The 22,846-nt window shown below is 25.5% G+C and overlaps 1 protein-coding gene across 4 annotated transcripts; it reads right to left on the reverse strand.

Moving 5' to 3' along the window:
• LOC100573582 (aquaporin AQPAe.a-like) lies at positions 1 to 19,406 on the reverse strand (the record flags this gene model as incomplete). 4 transcript variants are annotated; one of them, XM_008188403.3, is given in 4 exon segments in its annotated part: positions 1 to 210; positions 2,757 to 2,900; positions 4,503 to 4,702; positions 19,181 to 19,406. In XM_008188403.3, coding segments are annotated over 4 exon segments (636 nt in total), but the record flags the coding sequence as incomplete, so codon positions are not given.
• Between the last annotated feature and the right edge of the window lie 3,440 nt (positions 19,407 to 22,846).

The following is a 22,846-nucleotide window of genomic DNA, read 5'->3' on the forward strand; positions in this document are numbered from 1 at the left end:
CGCTGCTAGGTGGGCGGCAGCAATGGTCAGACCTATGGAAATGGACGGCGTAACTATGTTGCTTCGGTTGGCTTCATCGCAGACCGAGTGAATAACCAACACTAGAATAAAGGTAATGAATGCTTCTACGACGAATCCTTGTCCCGGTTGAAGCAGTGTGTTTATGTCTGTCTTTCCTAAGCCTTTAGTTACTGCGTCTGGAGTAACAAACTAAATAAAATGAAAATTAAATATATTTAATCACTAAATCTGAAATCGTATAATAATTAATTAAATGTTTAAAGTTAGAGTGACTACGACATATTATTGCAGTAACGTTGAGAAAAATCCATGTAATTTTCAATAATGGATTCGCTTATTCAAGTGTTTATTTTAATTCTTCTAAATAAAAACTGTTTACATTATATTAATATAAATTTAAATTTAAAATGAATCCTTTCAAATCATGAACGAATTGTATTTTATATAATATTATATGCATGCTAAAGTCAAGAACATTGCTCATGAAATATCAGATTAAAATGTATTGCAACAATAGCTAATAAATTCAGAATTGTTATGTGCCCAGTGGTTTTTTTTTTTATGTATAAATACAATGTAAAATTTAAATTAACAGCACAATAATTATTATAATCAAATAGTTCCGAATCATTGAAATGTCATATAATGCATTAACATTACAGACACTGATTTGTATGGAAATATGGTACATAATATTATCTTTTCCGAAAGTTATAAAAACGTTTTATTTTAAGTTTTAACAAAATAAAAATGATTTTCTCTGATTCAATGATATAAATACATATGACTCATATGGGTATTATACAATATTTATAATAATATCAGCTAATTATTTATAATTTATACCTTAATTACATTGTGGGAAAAGTTATAATATTATGTAACTTTAATTTAATGGTGACATAGATCAGTTGATAAGCAACTAGAAATAAATTTGATTTATATTATAAAATAAACAACATAATAATATGTATGTGTATATTATTTTCCCCGTGTTCTCTACTTAATTAAAGCATATTTTTTAAGGTTAAAATGCAATAGTTTTTACACATTGAAGGTTAACATTGAAGTATGCAAAATTTCTGTGGTGGAAAATTAACAATTGTTAAAAAAAAAAACAGTGGAACTAAGTTTAAAAATAATATCGTATTATACCCAGCCACTCAGGGCCGTATTTAGAATTTTGGCACCCCGCGGCACTTTTTTAGGGGTTTGACATATTTTATTTTACTTAAGCTAAGACAAACTTTTTTTGTATATTTTGTTACTAGAATTTTTTTTATAAAAGATCAAATATTAGCATAATAATTAATAATTAGTGAGAGTTTAATTATTTATATTAACTCTTGGAAAATTGGCCACCCTGAAACCCTTTATCGAGATGCTTGGACGTTATATTCAATCGCGATATAATCACTACCAAAGCAAGACATATAGGTTGGTGTCCACTGCCCAGTATTAAACAAATACAAATTAATAATTATAAAAGTATAAATCCTTAAATATCGTATAAATTGTATATATTAATTAGGACAGGTATTTATATGGTTTGGCATCTTTTTTAATGTATAGTGAAAATAATACCTTTTTTCTTCTGCAAAAAACCATTACATGGAGGCGGTACTGCTGTCGCATTGCTTAGCCCCCATGTAACAGATTGCTTAGCCCCCATATAGCACTTTGCTTAGCCCCCATGTAGCAAGTGAAAATAATACCTAGCTGATATGAAAATGTGTTTAATGACCTAAACGATTCTGATAATTTTATTTTGCATATTTTTGCATTTTTAGAACTGTTTGAATACACAGTTGTACTAAAGTGCTCTTTTTTTTAGAACTTGACAAATCGTGAAATACAAAATACTGTTCAAGATCTTATAAATATGTGCCTTGTAGGCGTACAGCCCGTAGGTTATACAGGGAGGTAGACACGTTTCGAAGATAATTTCAAAAGATGTATGAAATTGTTTCATTAAAGCATAAACACAGGGTCGTATTGATTTGTTTGAAAACAAAGCTAAGGAGCTAATGAGTACTATAGCTTTGAAGTTTGAGGTAGATACACAAAAAACATGTTGTTTAAGCAAAATAATACTTTTTGTATGATGACGAAAATTTCAAAGTATTAGTGTTTACAATTTGTTTAGGGCTTATTTTGGACATTTTGGTACTTTGGCCAAACTGCGTGTTGCATGCACAATAAAAAAAAAAATGTAGGTTAATAGGACTTGTCTCGGTCCTAATGACTAATAATAATAATATAATAGTACCATTCATACATGTAAACACGTGTAAACACTTTCACACCACTTACAATAACAATGATAAATAAACTTAATTTTTAAATTTCCAACTACGAATTGACAATGCAATATACTATCCAAAATATGTAGGTACATTACAAAAATGATATATTATATTAAAACAAAACACTCATACAAAATAGTACCACCCCTTATGTTCAACCTGGTATCAGGCAATTGCCCACCCCTTAAACACTGTCCAATCACTCACTCAATCATAACAATAACACTGAAAATTATTTCACGAAATGTCTAATTAATAAACAACATTTAATACATAATATATGTCTGACATAGGTACCGTGTATGTTTTATGTATGTGTATTTTGTTGGTATATATAAAAATATTAATAAGTATCTATACATTGTGGCTTATATACGTATTATAATATAATATACAACTAATATTATCAAAACAGAAGAGTTCACTCACTTCTAGAAGGTAGATACCGGCTATAGCCCCCAAACACTGTGCAGCTATGTACAGAGCAGATTTCAAAAAAGAGCATTGGCCGCTCACCAAAAAGCTAACCGTGACTGCTGGGTTGATATGACATCCACTGGTCTGACCGAATATCTAAAATAGAATTTTCAGTAAAATAAAACTTCTCATGAATAAAACAAAATGAATATATTTATATAATAGATTGGTGGTAAACGCATGTTATTAATAAACGTAAATAAAATATAATACAATTGTTAACTAAATCAGTATGGATAATTTCCAATTAACTTATTTTTGCATACACTATTAATCGTTTTCTACGCTTGCAAAAAACAACATAATATTATGTTCATACCTTCGTAGATATGAATTACAATATTACAAATTATATTGGCAAGTATAATTGGAACAATGAAGACGTATGAATGCGTGGTTTGTAATTTTCAACAGATAAACATAATATTATGTTATTGGTACTCGTATTATATTATGCGTATTATATTCCTCAATTTTTTCCTTTAAATTTTCTTTACACAATAATACAATAAAACTATAAAAGTGTATTAGGTACCTATATAGGTATTAAGATATAGGTATGACAAAATATAGTATAATATCATAATAAGAAGAAAAAATATTAAATTTTTTTATTCGATTTGTTTTGTTCTTGTGTCCTTCAAATATTATGTTTCACTTTATAAGAAGTGCCTACATTTGAATATGTTTATCCTTAATATCCGTAACCATAGATATAGTTGGTATATACAATTTTGTGGTAATAATTAATGTACCTTATAATATTAGATCGAACGTTTATAAATCAATCATCTAGCATTACAAATACATTTAATGTAAGTATTTTTTTTATGTTTATATTAGTTAACTTATAGAGAATTCAATACACATAAAATAAATAAATTGATTTAATTGCACCTAAATGTAAAAATATAATTTCTGAATATATTTTTTAGTCAAGGTGCTTTATATATACAACCAGTAGGTTGATTTTACAACAGTTAATTTGTCCACACTAAAGACTACTGTATTATTAGGGATGAGTAAAGGTGCAATAATTTTCCGTTTCCTTCTGCACTCGGGCCTGTACTATATAGGTACCTATAAACTGGCGATGACGCTTGTTAGCACTGCTTCATCCCACTCGGAAACACAATTACCGTTATTTTTTCACTATAAAGTATAGAATAGGACAAATATTTATAGAAAAATAAGAAAAATAATGTAATATACGAATTAATTGTAGGCAAGATACCTCTAATAAATACAATAATTTCAACTGTAAATCAATACATAATATTACAGTGTTTTAAATTATTATATGATTATTAAACGTACAGAGACTATAGAAACTATGAAAACCTAATGGTCTAAATAATCTGGTTTTTCAACTTATGATCTTGAATTAGTATTTACCAGAGCAAAGACAATCAGTTTGTCATCAACAAAAACGTAGAGTTGTATTCGATTATATATTTCGATAGGTATGTTAAAATGTATTAAGAAAAAATTTTTTGGTCCCCCAAAGTTTTACACTTGTATTTGCACGTGTGTAAATATTTCGGTAGGTATAGGCTATAACCTATACGCTCATTGTTTGCACGATCTAATTTGTATATGTAACATTGAACTGTAATAATTGAACTACGTACGATGTATATTATTACTGTTTTCGTGATCGATCTTAAATTTAATTATCATATTAACTATCGTATTTACCTGTACTAGTGTTGCTATTGTGAAACCAAAAGTCAGAGAGATTGCTAGGATATCTGATGAATTAGTTGAACCGTTAAGCCACATAATGCTGCCACAACCAAGAAACAATAGAATAGCCGTGCCCAAAAATTCGGCAAACAGCATTCTCCATATTTTGTTATTGTCTGATACGTCGTCCATTGCTATCATACCATGTACAACTAAAACAAAATTAAACATACAGATTTTTAGAAAATAAATAGGTAGGCTATATTATAATTATAATTAATATTATTTTTCATTTTTATAACGTTACCGTTGATTTATATAATATAATAAATATAATTACAGTAGTTACCCAAAAGAAAAATAATATGACAGCTAAAAAAATAATTGTAAGTATATGGCTAAAAACTAGCTCCTTGAAGAAAAATGTGTTTAAAATAAAGTGTGATATATTGAATAACAAGTTAGTAGTTACCTCTCGTAGTGAAAAAAGCAAATTAAATATCAAATATCAATTCAATAATTATAACAGAAAATGTAATTAGTCAGTGATACCAACATGATAAATACAAAAAAAAACAAATAGGTAATTTGTATTAATTTTCATTTAAGTACACAAATCATAATATACTGATTCAATAACTAACTATTCGATCTGACTCAACGTCCTAACCTATTGAGTTTTTGTTCGAATCAGTTCACAAAACTTATGCATATATAAATATATTATGGTATTAGTAACTATAGCCAAACATTAGAAACAAATTATGTCACGATGCAATTTTTAAGAAAATGGCATAAAAAAAAATTAATAATTATTTTACTTGTGATATTATCCACGTGTACATTGAGTAAAATATGTTTAATTTAAAGATAAATAAAATATACCATGTACAAACCTTGAATTAAATAAGAATTTAATATGTCTTAACGATTTTCGTAATGAGATAAACAATTAGCTTTATTATCTTAGCTTTTTATTATAATTATAATACATAAAAACACAGGTGTTTAACGTGCAATAATTTATTCAATTTAAGATTTTTAAACTAAATTATGTAATTTTTATAATGATTAGTTGTACCACGGCAAGTTACAGTCAAATCTGTCAATTAAGATACAATTTTCAATAATTGTCAATAGGAAAACTATGTTAACCACATCACAATAATAACTAACGATGGACATTAAAACGTCAAATTATTTATAGTTCCAATTATGGTATAATCTAATTTGTATAAATTTATTTTTATAGCTTTTAAGTGCTTCGTGTATAATTTAACATTACCACTTAATTTTAATAAAAGATAACAAACAATACTAAGGAGCTTAATCCTTTGTAATACATTGATTACCTCTAATTAAATTAAGAATTCTAAATGATAACTTCAATACGACAATAAAAGAATGTCAATCAATCTGAAAATTGTTGAAGTGAGTGAAAAATTATCTAACAAGTAAAAACAATTAAAACCAAACAAATATATTTTCTCAACCTCAAAACAATAATAGCCTAATTCACTCAACAACGAGCAAACTAATACAATTTGTTTCAACTGCAATACAATTACAATTACTATCATACTCCACACATTTCGGAAGCACCTACTACCTACTCACTTAAAAAAGGGCAAGCCTGAATTTCAGTAAATTCAGGAGGAACCCTCAGGGTACCTAATCGACACAGTCTTATAAATTCCCTCAATCTTAAAATAATTAGTCAAATGTAAAAACATAATATATTATTAGAATTTACAATTTACAATTATATAATAATATAATAGACAAATATATTATTATATATAATAGGTACTTAGATAAATTGGTATATTATGGTCATAAAATAATAACCTAACCGTACAATATTAGAGCCTTTATTTTTTTAAATGAAACGTTTTAAATTTGAAATAAAATTTACATAAGTGTGGTGAATGATTTAAGTTCTTTCGAGAAAAAAATTTTAAGCATCCCAAATGCGCAGTTTTTTATGTCTATTTTACAGGAACTTGCAACAATTCTGATATCTTTCTCCATTAAACATTTTGAAAGAGATCCAAGTTAATTCAGAAATGCGTAGAAGTTAAGACACTTGGGTATTCAAAGAAAAAATTATACAAAAGAAGCGTTAAATTTAAACGGCTTACACTAATTGGCCATTCTTCCACTATTATCATCAAAAAATGTTTTACAATAATAATTTACAGTACTGCTTTAGAATACCAGGTTAGACTATCAGTGGAGCCTGTAGGAATAACATAATATAATATTCTTATCAAAATTACACTTAAATACTTGTGAAAATGAAAATAAATACGAATACTTCACGAGGAATAAAAAAATAAATAATTAAGATTGAAAACGGTACCACCGAACACCAAAAATAACACCGAAATTCAAAGTTAAATAATTTAGAAAAAAATCAAACGTACTAAGGTAATATAGATTAAAGTACAAAGATTTTACAAACGTCGCAGCTATTAAATAACCGGAAATTAAATTTGAGATATAATAACTTTTATTTTCATCGTATTTTTTAATAAAGGAGTCATAACAAAACCATATTCTACGTAAAGTGTTAAAAAATTGACAAAAGTAAATAAAACTTGATAAAAACAAAAAAAAAAAAAAAAATAATAATTCCATTTCAATTTTAGTAAGTAGGTTAAGTTAGTAACGTATACTAACTAAAGTATATTTATTTCAACAAACTAACGAGTAGTAGGTACCTATCTGGAACATAGCTCATTTAACAAAGTACGAACCATAAATAAATTATTCTTTACATTTGTTATATACTAATACTTATATTATCACAATGGAATCCACACACACTGCAATTAAATTAAATTTTAAGTAGGTACACACCTACTTTGTTATAATTTTTTATACAATTTTGAATAAACGCAATTATTAAATTTATAAATATCTGTTTTAATGATTACAGTTTGCAAAAAATTTAAATTTATACGTAAATAGTTAAATGTAATAGGATACAACGGGTAGTCGTATTTATTTATTAGTTATTAAAACTAACAATAAAAATGAAATTATAACAAAATAATTTATCCACTTTTATCATATATGAATATCAATATAATAATAGACAAATGTTAGTGAAGAGAAATACTTAAATACTATAAAGTATCTAAATTAAAGAAACTACAATTTCTAATTTGAAAAATGACCTATATAGGTACAGCCTATATTATATCACAATACAAACAAAGGTATTTTTTGAATCTTATTACGATTAATGTATTTTCAGTTTTATTTTAACGGTATTTTTGGTCCCTAACTTAATAGTTAATTTATTACTTGAATTACTTAAAAAAAAAATATGTATTCTGATGGAAAATTCTTGTTTTTAAATATCTTATAGGTTTTATATATGTTTAGCAGAATATTGAATTCAAGTTTGATGTAGGTAAAACTGTTGAAGGTATAATATGAACATATTATTATTTACACACCGAATTCCGCGACCCAATATATTATAAAATGGTTAGATATTAGGTACTTATTGAACAGTTTCATAAATTAGATATGAGGTAGGTACCTACGTAGCAACGAAAAAAAAATGATATTTTATTTGTTTTCGATTAAATGGGCTCCGTAATCGTTGAAAACAAACCATTTTAACTTATTGTTGAACACACTTGCCATGAACGTATTATTTTGTATCGTTGAATAAATTGTACCTACATATTGCGTCGCATAATATGTATAGGTACCAGGTGTGAACAAACAAACGTAAGATCATTCGGGTACACATTAAACGCATAGGTATTAAAAATTCTACTATAATTTTATAGTACGTTTATATTTTGTCTAAAATATTTTTGTTTTACGAACTTGAAAATTATTGAGAAACTAGTTCGGGGGAGTATTAAATAAATATAGTTAAATGATTAATTTGGTAAATACGAAAAGAGGGTCACTTGTTAAGTGACCCGCAAGTGGATACTATTGCGGTGATTGTCTTAATACAATAAAGTGGTTGCGTTCTTTATAATATTATGTTAAAAGAAATAATGATGAATTGTGGATCATTGAATTTCAACAGTATCGTCAACAATTCTACATTGATTACCATATTATGATTAAAAAAAGTTGTTATAATACGTATAATTACTTCTTCTCATTATTGTTTTTCATGATTTCCATAAAATCGATTGTAAATTCTGCATGTTTGAATATATTATATTTAATAATATTTTAATTTTAAAAACTATGAATCACCTACACTTTTTATAAATTACATAATTTTATAAAAAATGATAATTATCCCAGTATAATATTTTGATAATTCCAGATGGCAGGTTTGTATTACCTAAGTATTTTCTTTTTAATATCATTATTATGTGTGTGATTTTTATAAAATATACATTTTAAATTATAGTGAATATATTATACGACTCAGCTGACAAATAAATATACAATAAATAGTATATGAAGACTTGATAATAAAAAGGGGTTATACGAAAGCTATGTTTAGATTGAAAACTTTTAAACGTTATGTTTTTGTTGGCTAGTTTATATTTAGCATGGAGTGATTATAACGGAGGTATACTATATTACTATGTATGACGTGTTAAATGAAATCATGAAATCTCAAATCACTTCAAGCGACATTAGTGAGCATAATATATTGTAGATGAGTAGTCGCGTAGATAGAATGGTAAGAACGGTTTTGACAACTTAAATTTCTTGAATATTTAAAACAAATAACAAGACATCTGTATTGCGATAGTTCCCATCGAAATAGTTTCGTAACAACACTACAACACAAGACAGATTCCTAGTCTTAAATTTAAATAAAATATGTACATATCTATAATATGCAAAAATAGCGAATTCATAAATTATTATATGATCCTATAGCTATCGTTTGGATTAATCAATAAAATATATTGTTTACGAGCACAAACAAAATAATAAAAAGATTAATGTCTTTATTTGATTGTATTTAACCATAGAATAGGTATATGAAAGAACATAGGTAATAAAATATATTAATCAGTTGTCTACCTCTTAAAAATCTGTTTATTATGTTTTGTAAAAATGTAAACTTTTTTTTAAAATTAAGTTTTATTATCACTTTACAGAATATCTAAATAAAATCAACTCGTAATCAATAAAATTAATCTAGGTAGTAAATTTAATATACATATTTCATATATTTTGTTTATAATATTTTTAAAGTACTTTAATGTTTTTTATCTTTTCTTAGAACGGAATTGTAACATTCCGTTACGGCATTACTTTATCGTTTGTTAAAACTTCCGTTGGTTATTCGCACAATTAGTATATGTACACTAATTAATTTACTTTATACAATACATTGTTCCAAAAAGTGTAATTAATTCTTCGGGTAAGGTGAAAATGAAATGTAATCGCACTTAATATACAGTTAAATATAAATAGATATGGTTGACTATAATACTATAACCTATTATACGAGTAAAATTAGGTCAAAAATATGCCTATTTTTTTTATAGTACCTACCTATATACTAGGTACCTAACATACATGCATTGAAGAGACCTATAGTACCTACTACAACACGTATGTGTAATTTGGTTTGTTTTGTTTTTTAATGATAAATAATTATTCGGGAGACGGAAAAATACAAAACAGATGTATTTAATTGTTTACAATCGTTGATTGTGTGCTTTCAACGAGCGAAATGAATTTTAGTTGCTACAACTTTTTTGAAGGTTGAAATATTCATTTAACGTGAACAATAAAAGGTCCGTTAATTTTCAGACGCCGAGTAACATAAGAATAGTCCTAATGGACAAGCATAAAAGTGTTTAAGAAACAGTACATTTAGGTGCCTAATATTTTGTAAAAAATAGTTATCCACAAAACAATATTTTCATTATAAATAGTAAGTAGGTAACCTAAACTCATACCATAATAGTAACAAATTATAGACACCTAGGTACATCTAATTACCAAAATAAAATTATTTCAAGCCTCATCTAGTAAACTGTTTAGATAATAATATATATTTAATATTTATAGAAATTCAATATTATAAGTAGGTTTTTTTTATTATTTTATTGTGACCGTAGACACGTAGTTAGTTTTGTTGTAATAAAATAATTAATAAATCGATATCTCATTCAGTTATCAAATAAAAAAAAATTATAACATGAATTGTTTTTATGGAATTTTCGCAGTAATCATAATGTGCTATACAAAGTTAAAATATATGTACCTACCTAATTGAGCACACAATTTAAATGAACTTCAAACATAATTTAGATTTACAAATATTAATATATTAATATAAGTTCAACAATATACCTATACCTTGAGCAATAATTATTTTGTGTAAATATATTATAATTCAATGATTTAATTTTTGTATACATTATTAGTAATTTATTCAAACATAATATGAGAATATTAACATAATATTTAAAAATAAAATTGTAAACAAATGATCCTTTAAAAAAATAAATGTTCAATCTACCTCAGTCTGTTAGACAAAATAGTTAACATACACAAATTTGATATAATTTATTTTTGTTTTATCAAATAAAAACCCACGGTAACAAAGGATACTGGTATTCAAAATTATATACAAATGTCTACATTTTAATACTGGTATAGATATTTATTTTACATCGTTGGATTATAGTTTACAAAATTAAGAAAAGGTAGGTGGGCACTATTACATATTGCAGTTTATTTTGAAAGAAATTCAATATCAATACATAATTCAAAATCGCATTTAATTCACGTTTATATATTTTATTTAAATTGCTAAATATTAATTATCTTAATTTATAAATTGAACTGTTGTCTTTCAATAGTTATTATAAACAATAAAATGTATAAATGTATAGTATAGGTGTATAGGTGTATGTACCTATTAGTTAACAAAAGCTAGTATTGTTTATTTGTTTTTAATTTATATTAAAATCATGAAGACTAGTTAATACTAGTAAAATGTGTTCATGATTAAACATACCAATAAAGAAAAACAAATTCTGACTGTTTCAAAAATTTGGTAAACGAAAAATGTTTTATAATTAAGAATTATTAGATACGCTTTTTTATGTTAAATATAAAAGTGGCATAGTAACAATAATTGATTTGCAAAAAGTTCAAAATGTACTTTTACTTAACGTTATGAAGATTAATAATAAATTATAATTAAAATCATTAATCTAAATCAGAAAATGTAATTGAAAAGTGTAATAGTGGATTATATGCAAGTATAACTGTATCCGTTTTTCACAACAATAAGTTGTATTTAAAATAGTTAAATTTTTATTTTTATACAAACATTTTTTTATATCATTATTTTTTTCATAACAAACAGCAATTTACAATCAAACTTGATACTTCAAAAAATTGATTTACGAAAAATTTAAAAGAATAAATATAAATCAGAATTATAAAAATTAAGTGTTTAGCTTACCTTTTGATCTAGGCATGATTGAGATTGTTTTGTCTGTAAGTTAATGATACGTTGAAATTTAACTACTGCACGGCGTGTGTTTCACTATTGCTGGACTAAAACGCGCGCACTGAATTACTATAAAATATGTTTATGCTTCAGCAGCGCCAGCAACAGGTGTCACATCACTATATTACTTAAAAATAGGCGGGATAACCCTATGATGTATCCCCTCCACGATGCTTAATTCATCACCATATTTGATTAAGGAAATCCCTATCCCCTATGAAGTTTGGATTTTAGTTGGGCCATACCATAATATGATTAATACTAGGTACTAAGAATAATTGTTATCAATTTGTGTATATGAGGTCAATCATTATTGGTATAATATTATATTATTATGTCATGATACATTTCGGCAGATAATTATTAATTTTACCTTATCTGAAATTATGCATGCTTACTCATCTCTTTGATTGTTATTGTAGTACGTACAGTTTATCACACAGTATGTAATTATCGATGTGTATATAATATTATAATAGAGTAGCCTGAGTAACAACATAATAATAATATCAGTGTTTATGTATTTGTACTAACGACGGTTTCCTTATAAATTAAAAAATCGTTGTAACTAAATATAGCAGGTTTAGTAGCTTCTTAAATTGAATACAACAATACATTTTTGATGATTACAACTGTAGAAATATAGATATTGATTGTACAATTGATATGATAATAAATTCAAAAAATTACAATATTCACAATATATAATTATAATTAAGGTTTATAATAATCAAAAAGTATAAAAACATTATTATATAAAAAAATGAATAATTTTTGATATAATACGCATAGAAAGAAGAAATAAAAAAAAGGGGTATTTTTCAAAATAAATAACTATATTATAATATACATAGTGCTTCACCAAAGATGCACACCCCTATTTTTTTCTTTAATAATGAATGTATTCAAATTACGATTTCTGGAATATTTAAGTATATACGGAAGCGGGAAGACGGTCTATATTAAAAAAACTTAGATTTATCTTTATAACATTTAATAATGAATGTAAATACAAACATCGTATTTCAAATGAAAATCAATATTGTTTTCTATAAATGTTGGTATAATATTATACTGATACAAATGTGAACTAGCAGTCCCCGTGTTATTAACATATAATAGGTATATACTAAGGATTAAAGTATTTAATTCCAAGCCCTTAAAAACGAAATTTCCAAAAATGTATCAGGTATTTATTAATTATTACACTCTGATAAGTTTCACTAATTTTAAAATGTTAATAGATAAATATTGTAGATATTACAGATTAATTTCATTATGTTAGTGAATTATGCTACCAATCCACAATATTAACTTTAAATAAAAGTTTTTACTTTATTAAAAGTAACATTATCCTTAATAGGTATTATACTTGAAAATCCTAAAAATCAGTATTTTAATAAATTCATTGTTAAAACAAAAATGAAGGTGAGTATGTGAAACACCCTGTATAAGACTATAAGAAACTATTATACTAAGATGCCGCTTCATTTATTTAATTTTTTACCGACGATTAGGATTTACGTTTTATTAGTTTAACTTATAAAATATTAATTAAATGAGGACTTTCAAAAAATATTTTAATGCTATCAATAAATAAATGTATGAACTATAGGTAACTATAAAGTATTCAACTGTCCAGCACAACAATTTATTTTCATAATATGCGTCATATTTAATATTTTAATTATATAGAAATTGTGTGCAACGTTATTTGAGCAAAATAAATAAATAACATTGTGATGAATATGTCTCGTTGATGACATTTGATAGTAATTATAATTAATTAGATCAAAATCCAAATGTATCTTTTGATAACTCACAATAAAAAAAAATGTTATTGTATTTATTGATTATGAATTATTATACAATAGCCATATAGGTCAGTCATTATCAAGGCTTTTTTATTATTGTTCATTTTCATAATTATTTGAAATTCAATGGAATCAACTAAAAGTAAAAATAATACAAAGTCCTGAAACATGATGCATTTAATTTTAAATATTTTAAATGCACTATAAAAATTCATAAATGTATAAAAAAAATGTTTGCTTTATATATTAAACATTTATTATTGAATATAATTGAGTTAACATAAATATTTTAGTATGTTTAATAAATACATTGTCAAAATATATTACACAAAAATAAAATATACAATAATATCAAATTAACATTAATCAAAAGCGATTGATAACGCAAGCTTCGAGTAGTTAGTTTAGTTTTAATGAATATACAATAATAATTGTTATACTTATAACTTTATACGATACTTGAACATTTATACTATGAACATATATTGTGTACTGATTTTTTTAACGTTTTATGTACTTACCTATTATTACTTTTAACTTCATATAATATTATTTTTAAGAAGACGTTACACCAACGTTGTTATCTCTATCTCTTATAGCATGGGCGTGGACCATAGAAAAAAGAGTTCATAAAAATCTTTCATAAACGAATGAAGTAATGAATATTTAAAAACAATTTACATTTTGATAAATTTAATATAATACAAAATGGATACCTATAGACTAAAAGAAAATATGGTTTGTGTTTTATGTTAATAATAGTAGGTAGGTATTCAAATGTTTTTTCGAAAGGTCTTCTTCTTGAACTTGTTTTTTTTTGCTAGAATTCCACGTATACCAAGAAATGTCAAACTTTGGTTTGGTTTATTTTTAAATTATTATATCAATAAATCAATTACATTATTATGTGTTATTTGCAGGGATATTTCCATGTTATTTAGTGAGATATTGAGTTAATATGTGTTATCTGTATTACTATGTTACCGTCGATTTTCTTAAGCTATTAAGCTACTGCTGCACATTAAATGTATTAATTGTATGTATTTTTATACATTTTATAAAATACATGTTTATTATAATATTAGGCATTACAATAATTGTTTGTTCCATTTGTACACATCACAGCACTATTAAAATAATATCATTGTTGTAAAACGATGTATTTTTATGATTTACCTAAGTAGGTATTTTAATTATTTACAACAACGTTTGAAGACATTTCATTTCGAATAAAATACCAAGTAGCCACCAATCTACAAATGTGTTTTCGATTATACTTTTCCACTGCATGATTTATTGATAGGTACCCACTGTTTATACGACACCAAAACCACACAAGCTCCTGCATAATTTCACAAAGGTCGTGACAAGTAAATAGATAAATAATTTATTGCAGATGGCATAGCATTGATCTAAATAACTTGCTGTTGGAATGGACTGCATTTGACTGGTAGACCAATAATAATTTACTTTATTATCCAATCTACCAACAACACTAGTACAATCATTTCCATTGCTCGGTAAAAGTTTCCGGGACTCAATATTATGCTTGAAATGGATTAAGGGTGACAGCCGGCAGGCGTGTATACAGAGTAGAGACACGTAGAAATATTTTTTGAAATGTTAACGTAAATTGTAATTGTTTTACTATAAAACCTTTAAAATAATTAAGCTATACAGATTATTTGTTTATCGTTTTCATAATTATTTATATTGTTATTTACTAAGTAGGTACCTACTTAATATTTTTACTGCAGGTAATTTATACTTATGTAGTTTTAGATACAAAAGCAAGATATCAGTAGTATTTTTTTTTGTTTTAAATGCATAGATCTAAGTTTTCCAGTTTCATTAAATTTTTAACTGATTATATTACATTTATGTTCATTTAAATATAATATTTGAAACAAATGTAATAAGTTTTAAATTATTATAATATCAATTAAAAATAAAATATGTACATTGGTTTAAATGTATTGGTTTTTTTTCGTAAATATCTTTATGTTATAGAATCTGTTTTAAGATTTCATATTATAATGGGCATAAGATCATACTTGATAAATACATTTTATAATCGTTAATAATTTTAATCCATTAACAATACGCACAATACACTTTAGTTATGTTTTTTGAGTTATGTTTCTTATATTTTTTTTGCTTCCATCTAATACATTGTTTAGTTATTTTGTATTCAATACCAATGGGCTATAATATTTTATTAAAATTTGGCAATTCATCAAAAACCCAAAACGTGATCTGTAAAACCTATTTCATACTTTGTTAGATTATAGATAGACGTTGAATAGAATAAGTAAATCAAATAGTTTATTTACATACTGTTTTAGCAGAGGCTGAGTCAAATATCAATGTATTATAATATCTACAATGTAGGTATATATTATTATTTATTATATTTATGAAGTTCTAAAATGATAAATTTTAATTTAATAATTTTCAATGAAAAGATATGTTTCGATGTTTTTTAATACGTCTTAATGTACTGTATTAAATTAATAGAAATATGTCGCTTATAGTTGGATATTTTCAAAAAAGGTTATCTTGAACTAAGTATTTCCGGGTGATTTAATTGTGTGTTTACGACAAAAAGAAAATATAATTTTAATTATTTGATTAGGTAATGAAGATATTTTTAAAACAATTTGTAATGTTATTTCATTTTTTTATTATATTTAATAAAACATTAAAAAGTGCTGTAACTTGTGATGGCGAGGTAAAAAATAATGACTTCAAATTATTTGAGTAAATTTAAAAATCTTTTAATTTTTCACTGACAATTGGCACATAAAAAAAATGTTCTCTCAATATTTAAAGAACAATATTTACATCATGTCTGTAATAAATTTAAATCGAAATAATTTTTCACACCTTCAGTAAATTTCGAATTAAAAATTTGGCTTGTAGTTTAAAAATAGAAAATGTTAGTCTCCTAAGTCTCATAGTTCATACTATATTGTTTTGAATATTGCTAAGAAAATAAGGAATGTATTTGTTAAATTTATTTGTTAGCAGGTATCTATCAGGAAAGCATTTACATTTGAATTATTCACATAGAAAGTTTATTTTTTATATATATTATTATAGGTTTGTTTATAGGCACCTATACCTATACATACCGCACTCTATCAATGAATATTTATCATAATTTACTTTTTTTAAATTATTTAATTAACCTTATGAACTATTTTATTGTACGTACCTATACTTGTTTTGTCGATGAACTCTTAAGTAATTTAATCTATAGGTAAAAGTATTAACCCAACTATGCATCGATAATGCATTTATAATACAACTCATTGTTTGTATAGTGTATATACTAAACTAGAAATTTATTTAATCTGATCTAATAACATGTGGAAAATGAAATAGGTATTAAATGTTTATCATGGAAACAAATTTTCCATTAAAATTTAAATAAAGGTTCAAGGTTCATAATTATAAAATCTATATAATATGGGGTGAAGTTAGATAAGTTGTAATAAAGGTAATTACGAAATATTCGTTTACGTTATCTATAATATTTATAACGAAAATTATTAGTTCACCGGTGAACCTAAAATTTGTGTCAAATTCTACACGGGGTTTTTCTGTCGGTTTACGTACAATTAATTGTGTGTAAAAGCTAATAGCATGTAGTCAAATTTCTAAAATTTAATACCTAACTATATATTTAGATAGATATTTTTTAAGTCATCATGAATATACCTAGTTTTACCCTACAGCCTATACAAACAAATAAATAAATACAAGATATTTAAGCTTTTAACGAGATTTATGCTTAAGTTTCTTAATATTTTGAAATTTGCTTGGAAATTTAATATTTAATTTTTTATTTTGTTAGCCATGTTATTGCATTGAACTGAACTTAGGCTTCGAGTAGTAATAAATACAGTAGTCATCGTTTAATCTAGACAGCTGCACATTTCAGATAAAATTCTCAGGACTAAATCAAACAAATCAATTAAGCTGCCACTTAATCCGGAAAAATATCGTTCTGTTTGATTAGTCCAGAATAAGTGTCAAATTTGGTGACATAGTATTGTATAATATTATAATATATTTGAATTTCATAAAATTATTTTGAAAATCTCTCCAGATAAGTTGATTGATGTGATTTTTAAAAATAGACACATTCTAACACAGCTTTCTATAAAGTTTTTTTTTTTAAAATAGTTTTAAAATACAGTAAAAATACATTTTATATCTAGTGGTACCACTACCTCAATTACAACTAAAGTAAAACTGTAAAAATTAATATCAAACTAAGCAACTAATAGGCTTCAACTGAACACCCGGCTTCGTATGTTAAGTACAGTTTTAAATAAAAATATACAATACACATTGACTTCAAGATCAAACTGTTAATTTACAAAACACTCTTAAAACATACATAGACTTATGGTCTTCAGGCGTCCACTATGAGGAAGCGAAAAAAAAAGCTAACGTTGATATAATTAAAACCGTCAAAATGATTAATCTCAGGAAATAAATAATTATCCATCGATAATATAAGAAAGACTATAGATAACCATCAAACAGTTTTGAATAAATGTCATATACTGTGAATTTATTGTCATGAACTTTTCATATAGGTAATTATTATTTTTTTAAATTCTTAAATGGTTTACTACGTATAATTTATCCTTTATATTATATAGGTGACGAGAGTATACAATAGATATACCTATTGAGCTACACACAGGTGAAAGATAAACCGATATAATTTTGATATAGCGTGGGGTGACCATAAATTGTCCACATTTCCCCATCATGTTTCAACGTTGATCAATTGTAAAATACATTATATCTAATAACTTTTGTTTAAACACACAGTAGGTGCCTATATTATTGTAATAATCCACTTGAATTTTCAATAAAATACTTATTGACATAAATTTTATATACCTACAATTTAGCTACCATAGTCAAACCTACTTCGATTATAATTCGGTTATTATAACTATGTATAAGTACTAAAGTACCGATATATTAAATAACATTATCATTTGTTATCCGAGAACTACATAATATTATATACATATTATATTATATTTTATCAAGTTTATCATGCTTAATAGTCGATAGTTTTGAGTTACAGAACTTTAAAAATTATTTATAGGTTAGGGCTAAAGCAAATGGCTTAATTTAAAATTAAAAAAAAGTATTACCTAATATAATATAATGTTATTAATTCAATAATCTATTTGTGACAATAAGCAATAAATTACATTTTTATATTGACAAGGGTACGTAAAATGTACTTCCATACGCTTAAATAAAAATAAAAAAATGTATAGAAATAATTAGATTTTTGTTCGACAAATGTTAAAATGTATGACTGAGTTCGATAAATAGGTAGTTAATGTGTTTTTACGAACCTGAATTTGTATTAAAGCATGGATGGCTCAAATCGTCTGTAGATGAACATTGGTCAATAGGGAATGTACCGTATTCCTTCATGGTTTTTACCACTAATCAAAGGATTGATTTATTTTAATTTTATATTGAATTTTAAATTGTTTAACACCAAATCAATAAAGATATTTAAAAAAATAAACATAGACAATATTATTTGGGTATTCTAACTGTTTAGTAAATTTACAGCACTTGACTGCTTTATCAACAGTCTGATCCACAGGTATTGCTTGAAAACAACTAATAATTGTTATCTATAGTATAACGACATTAAATTACTATTTGTATACCTACTGTGTTAAATTGACAATAACTATATTGTGACATTATCTTTACGTTGCTACATTATAACATACCTCTATTCATATTCAATCACTAGAATACCTGAATACCTGTTTAATGTTTATACATAATGATCCAATTATTATATTTATATTATAAATCACAATTTATTTTAAAAGGTAGATCCCAATAATTTTAAAGTCGCATCTATATAGTTACCAAAAAAATATTTATTATTTTAATGGGAATTTTAATTTGAGTAGACGTCGTACCACATGCAGTGTTGAGTTCGTTTTTTTTACGTATAAATGCATGATATAAAAAACATTTTGTTCAGAAGATTACATGTATTACTCTGTTATTTCTTATAATATCAAAAAAAATAATTGACCTATTATATACAATTTAAGGGTAAGAGTATTATCCAGGGTCTCGAGTAGGCTTTATATGATATTTTAATTTTGAAGTAATATCTAAGTTATGAGTATTTTAATGTTAAAAAAGATTATAATATTATAATATTATATAAAGTCATTCACCACCACCAAGTATGCTCACCCCCCATTTTTTCCTTTTATAATGAATTTATTCAATTTCTGATTTTCGGGATTTTCGTGATTTTCGTGATTTTTAAATATAGATATTCGGTCCATATTCGAAATTTTTTATTTTCTTTATTACTTGAGGAGTGTCAATACGTGCATTTGTTTTTTTTCAAATGAGAAACCCTCAAGAGTAATGTAAATTATTTAGTGGTTCTTTTTTTAAAAATGTTGATTTAACCTATTTTAACATTCAAACGAGTAGTTTCTAAGTTATTAAAATGTTTGTACTGTAATGATGATAGTCTTTTAAAATGGTATTACAAAAATATAAAATAGAACTATATAAGTTATGTAGGATAATATAGTATTTATTATACTAGGTCATTATTACAAATTACAATTTTTTTTAGCTTACAATAAAAGAATAATATGTACATACTTTCCGGACAAAGACATAATTAAAGAAAGCTTGAAAAAATTAGCTCACAAAAAAAAATATTTATATATACATAGGTATAAATTTAGTTCTTTCAAAAATTATAAAATATAAACGAATATAAATGTTGAGTTATAAAAAAAAAATACAAAAGTAGGCCATCACAAATATTTTATTTTAGTCCAACACTATACCGTAATACCGTGTGAAATAATGAATGGGCACTGGCCAACTTAGTATGATTGACAGTGTGTTATTTTTTACTCGCATCTCTAATTAATTATAATACAAAATAAAATTAACTTTAAATATTAAATTCATTATTTAAAATAAATTAAATGTTTACATTTTGAAAATATTCAATTCCATAGTCCGTCCATAACAACAAGAACTAAAACATTTTTACGGTGATTTTGATCCCGACTGTATTTTCTACCAAAATAGACACATATTTTTCTAACTATACGACTGACTAATGAGTAATTACTATCTTAATAATCGGAGAAAACTTCAGAAAACATATTTTAACTCGTCAAAAAGCTAACTTAAAATTATTTTAAATTATTTTTAATTGTTAATATTATTTATATTACCTTTCAAAATTTGATTTTCAAATTTCGAATATTATGCGTTCTTAAATGTTAATTATGAATAACATTGAACTTAGAAAAAAAATGTATGAAAGTCCATTTTAACTTTTAAGTGAACGTCATTCTATTGTATTTTCATACATTTCATCGGAAATGTAAGTAACAATTATTAAAATATACTGATATTTTTAGACATAAATAAAACAATACAACTATTCATGTAGCAAGGTAACGTCATGTGCATGCACGTGTGGGAGCACTGTGCTATAATATGCCTATATCTTTTACACTACGTGAAGTAGTGTCATACACACTAAAGATATTATATAAAACCATAGGCGCAACTGAGCTCTAAAACGTAGGGTGCTATAAAATTGTAAATGCTTCACAGATCCGTGTGGGCGCTTTTTCCCCACACCCCCTAGTACTAAAATGACATAATCTTATAAGTTATAAATCTACAATAGTCAATACTTGGAAGCTTTTTAAACACATTTTAAGTTTTAACACACTTCATACCTACCTAGTTCGTATGAGTTTTAGCTATACTAGCTAAATTTGAACTCGGGGTTGCTAAATTAGAACTGGAGAGGGGGTTGTTAAAGACCCTATCGAACCCTCCTCACCTTTAGTTTCAACAATGATTAAAAATGTACAACGTAGGTACACATTTACACGACATGCACAATGCACCTAGAAAATTGCCTATATTGAACTCCCGTAACCGTTGGTAGCAAATCCCTTTAGAGTAAGCGTGCATAGGACCAATAAATAGGAAGCACATTAGATATGTAGATTGTAGGTACCGAAAATGTGACTGTAAATAATAATAATATGCCTATATAATTTATATTGGATTATTCAATGCCACGGTATATAATACTCTACGGTATTATAATAATATTGTAAATCAATCATGATTATTATTGCATTGCATTAAAATTACAGCTTTGGTCTATTTATTGCTCATAATAATTTTAAATAAATAAATAAAACAGGCATTTATTACAATTTATTATAATACCATTCAAACTATTAATATGAATTAAGTGAATACATCCAATAATGGATACGCGATCTGGTGGTTAAATTGTATCTTGTTTATTATGTTTCAAAGTTACACTAGATTTCGCTTCAGCCTTGCTTTCAAACTGAATTATATTTTATTATAAATTATAATGCTAATAATAATATTATAATATCATTATTTATTAGGTAGGTACATGATATTATTAGTATATTATAATTTATACTATTATTATTAAGCTGAAGAGTTTGTTTGTTTGGTTGAACGCGCTAATCTGAGGAACTACTGGTTCTAATTGAAAAATTATTTTTGTGTTGGCTAGTCCATTTATCGAGGAAAGCTATAGGTCATAATATAAACATTACCCAACGACAAATAGCGTATCATTTTATTTTTCATTGCATCAATGAAAAAGTATATTTTATCATACAAAAGATTTTCAGATTTACTTTTTTTGATTATAAACGGTTACAGTTGGTTTTAATAATAATAATTATAAGCATGTGTATTTTTGTACATAATTTGAACCGAGGTTTCGGTGGACCAATTTTTTGAATTTTTTGATATTTACACTTGATTATACACTTACGTACGCACCACTTGGGGTCCGCGATCTATAGCAGGCAGATTTCCTACCTGATAATACACTGCTCCATAATCACAAGCGAATCTCATGAACAACGCCGGTCGGGATGACTATAAATTAAAATTAAAATATAATATAATTTACATTTAAAAAGACCTTGCTT

Source organism: Acyrthosiphon pisum, chromosome A3, assembly GCF_005508785.2.
Source record: "Acyrthosiphon pisum isolate AL4f chromosome A3, pea_aphid_22Mar2018_4r6ur, whole genome shotgun sequence".
NCBI lineage: Eukaryota > Metazoa > Arthropoda > Insecta > Hemiptera > Aphididae > Acyrthosiphon > Acyrthosiphon pisum.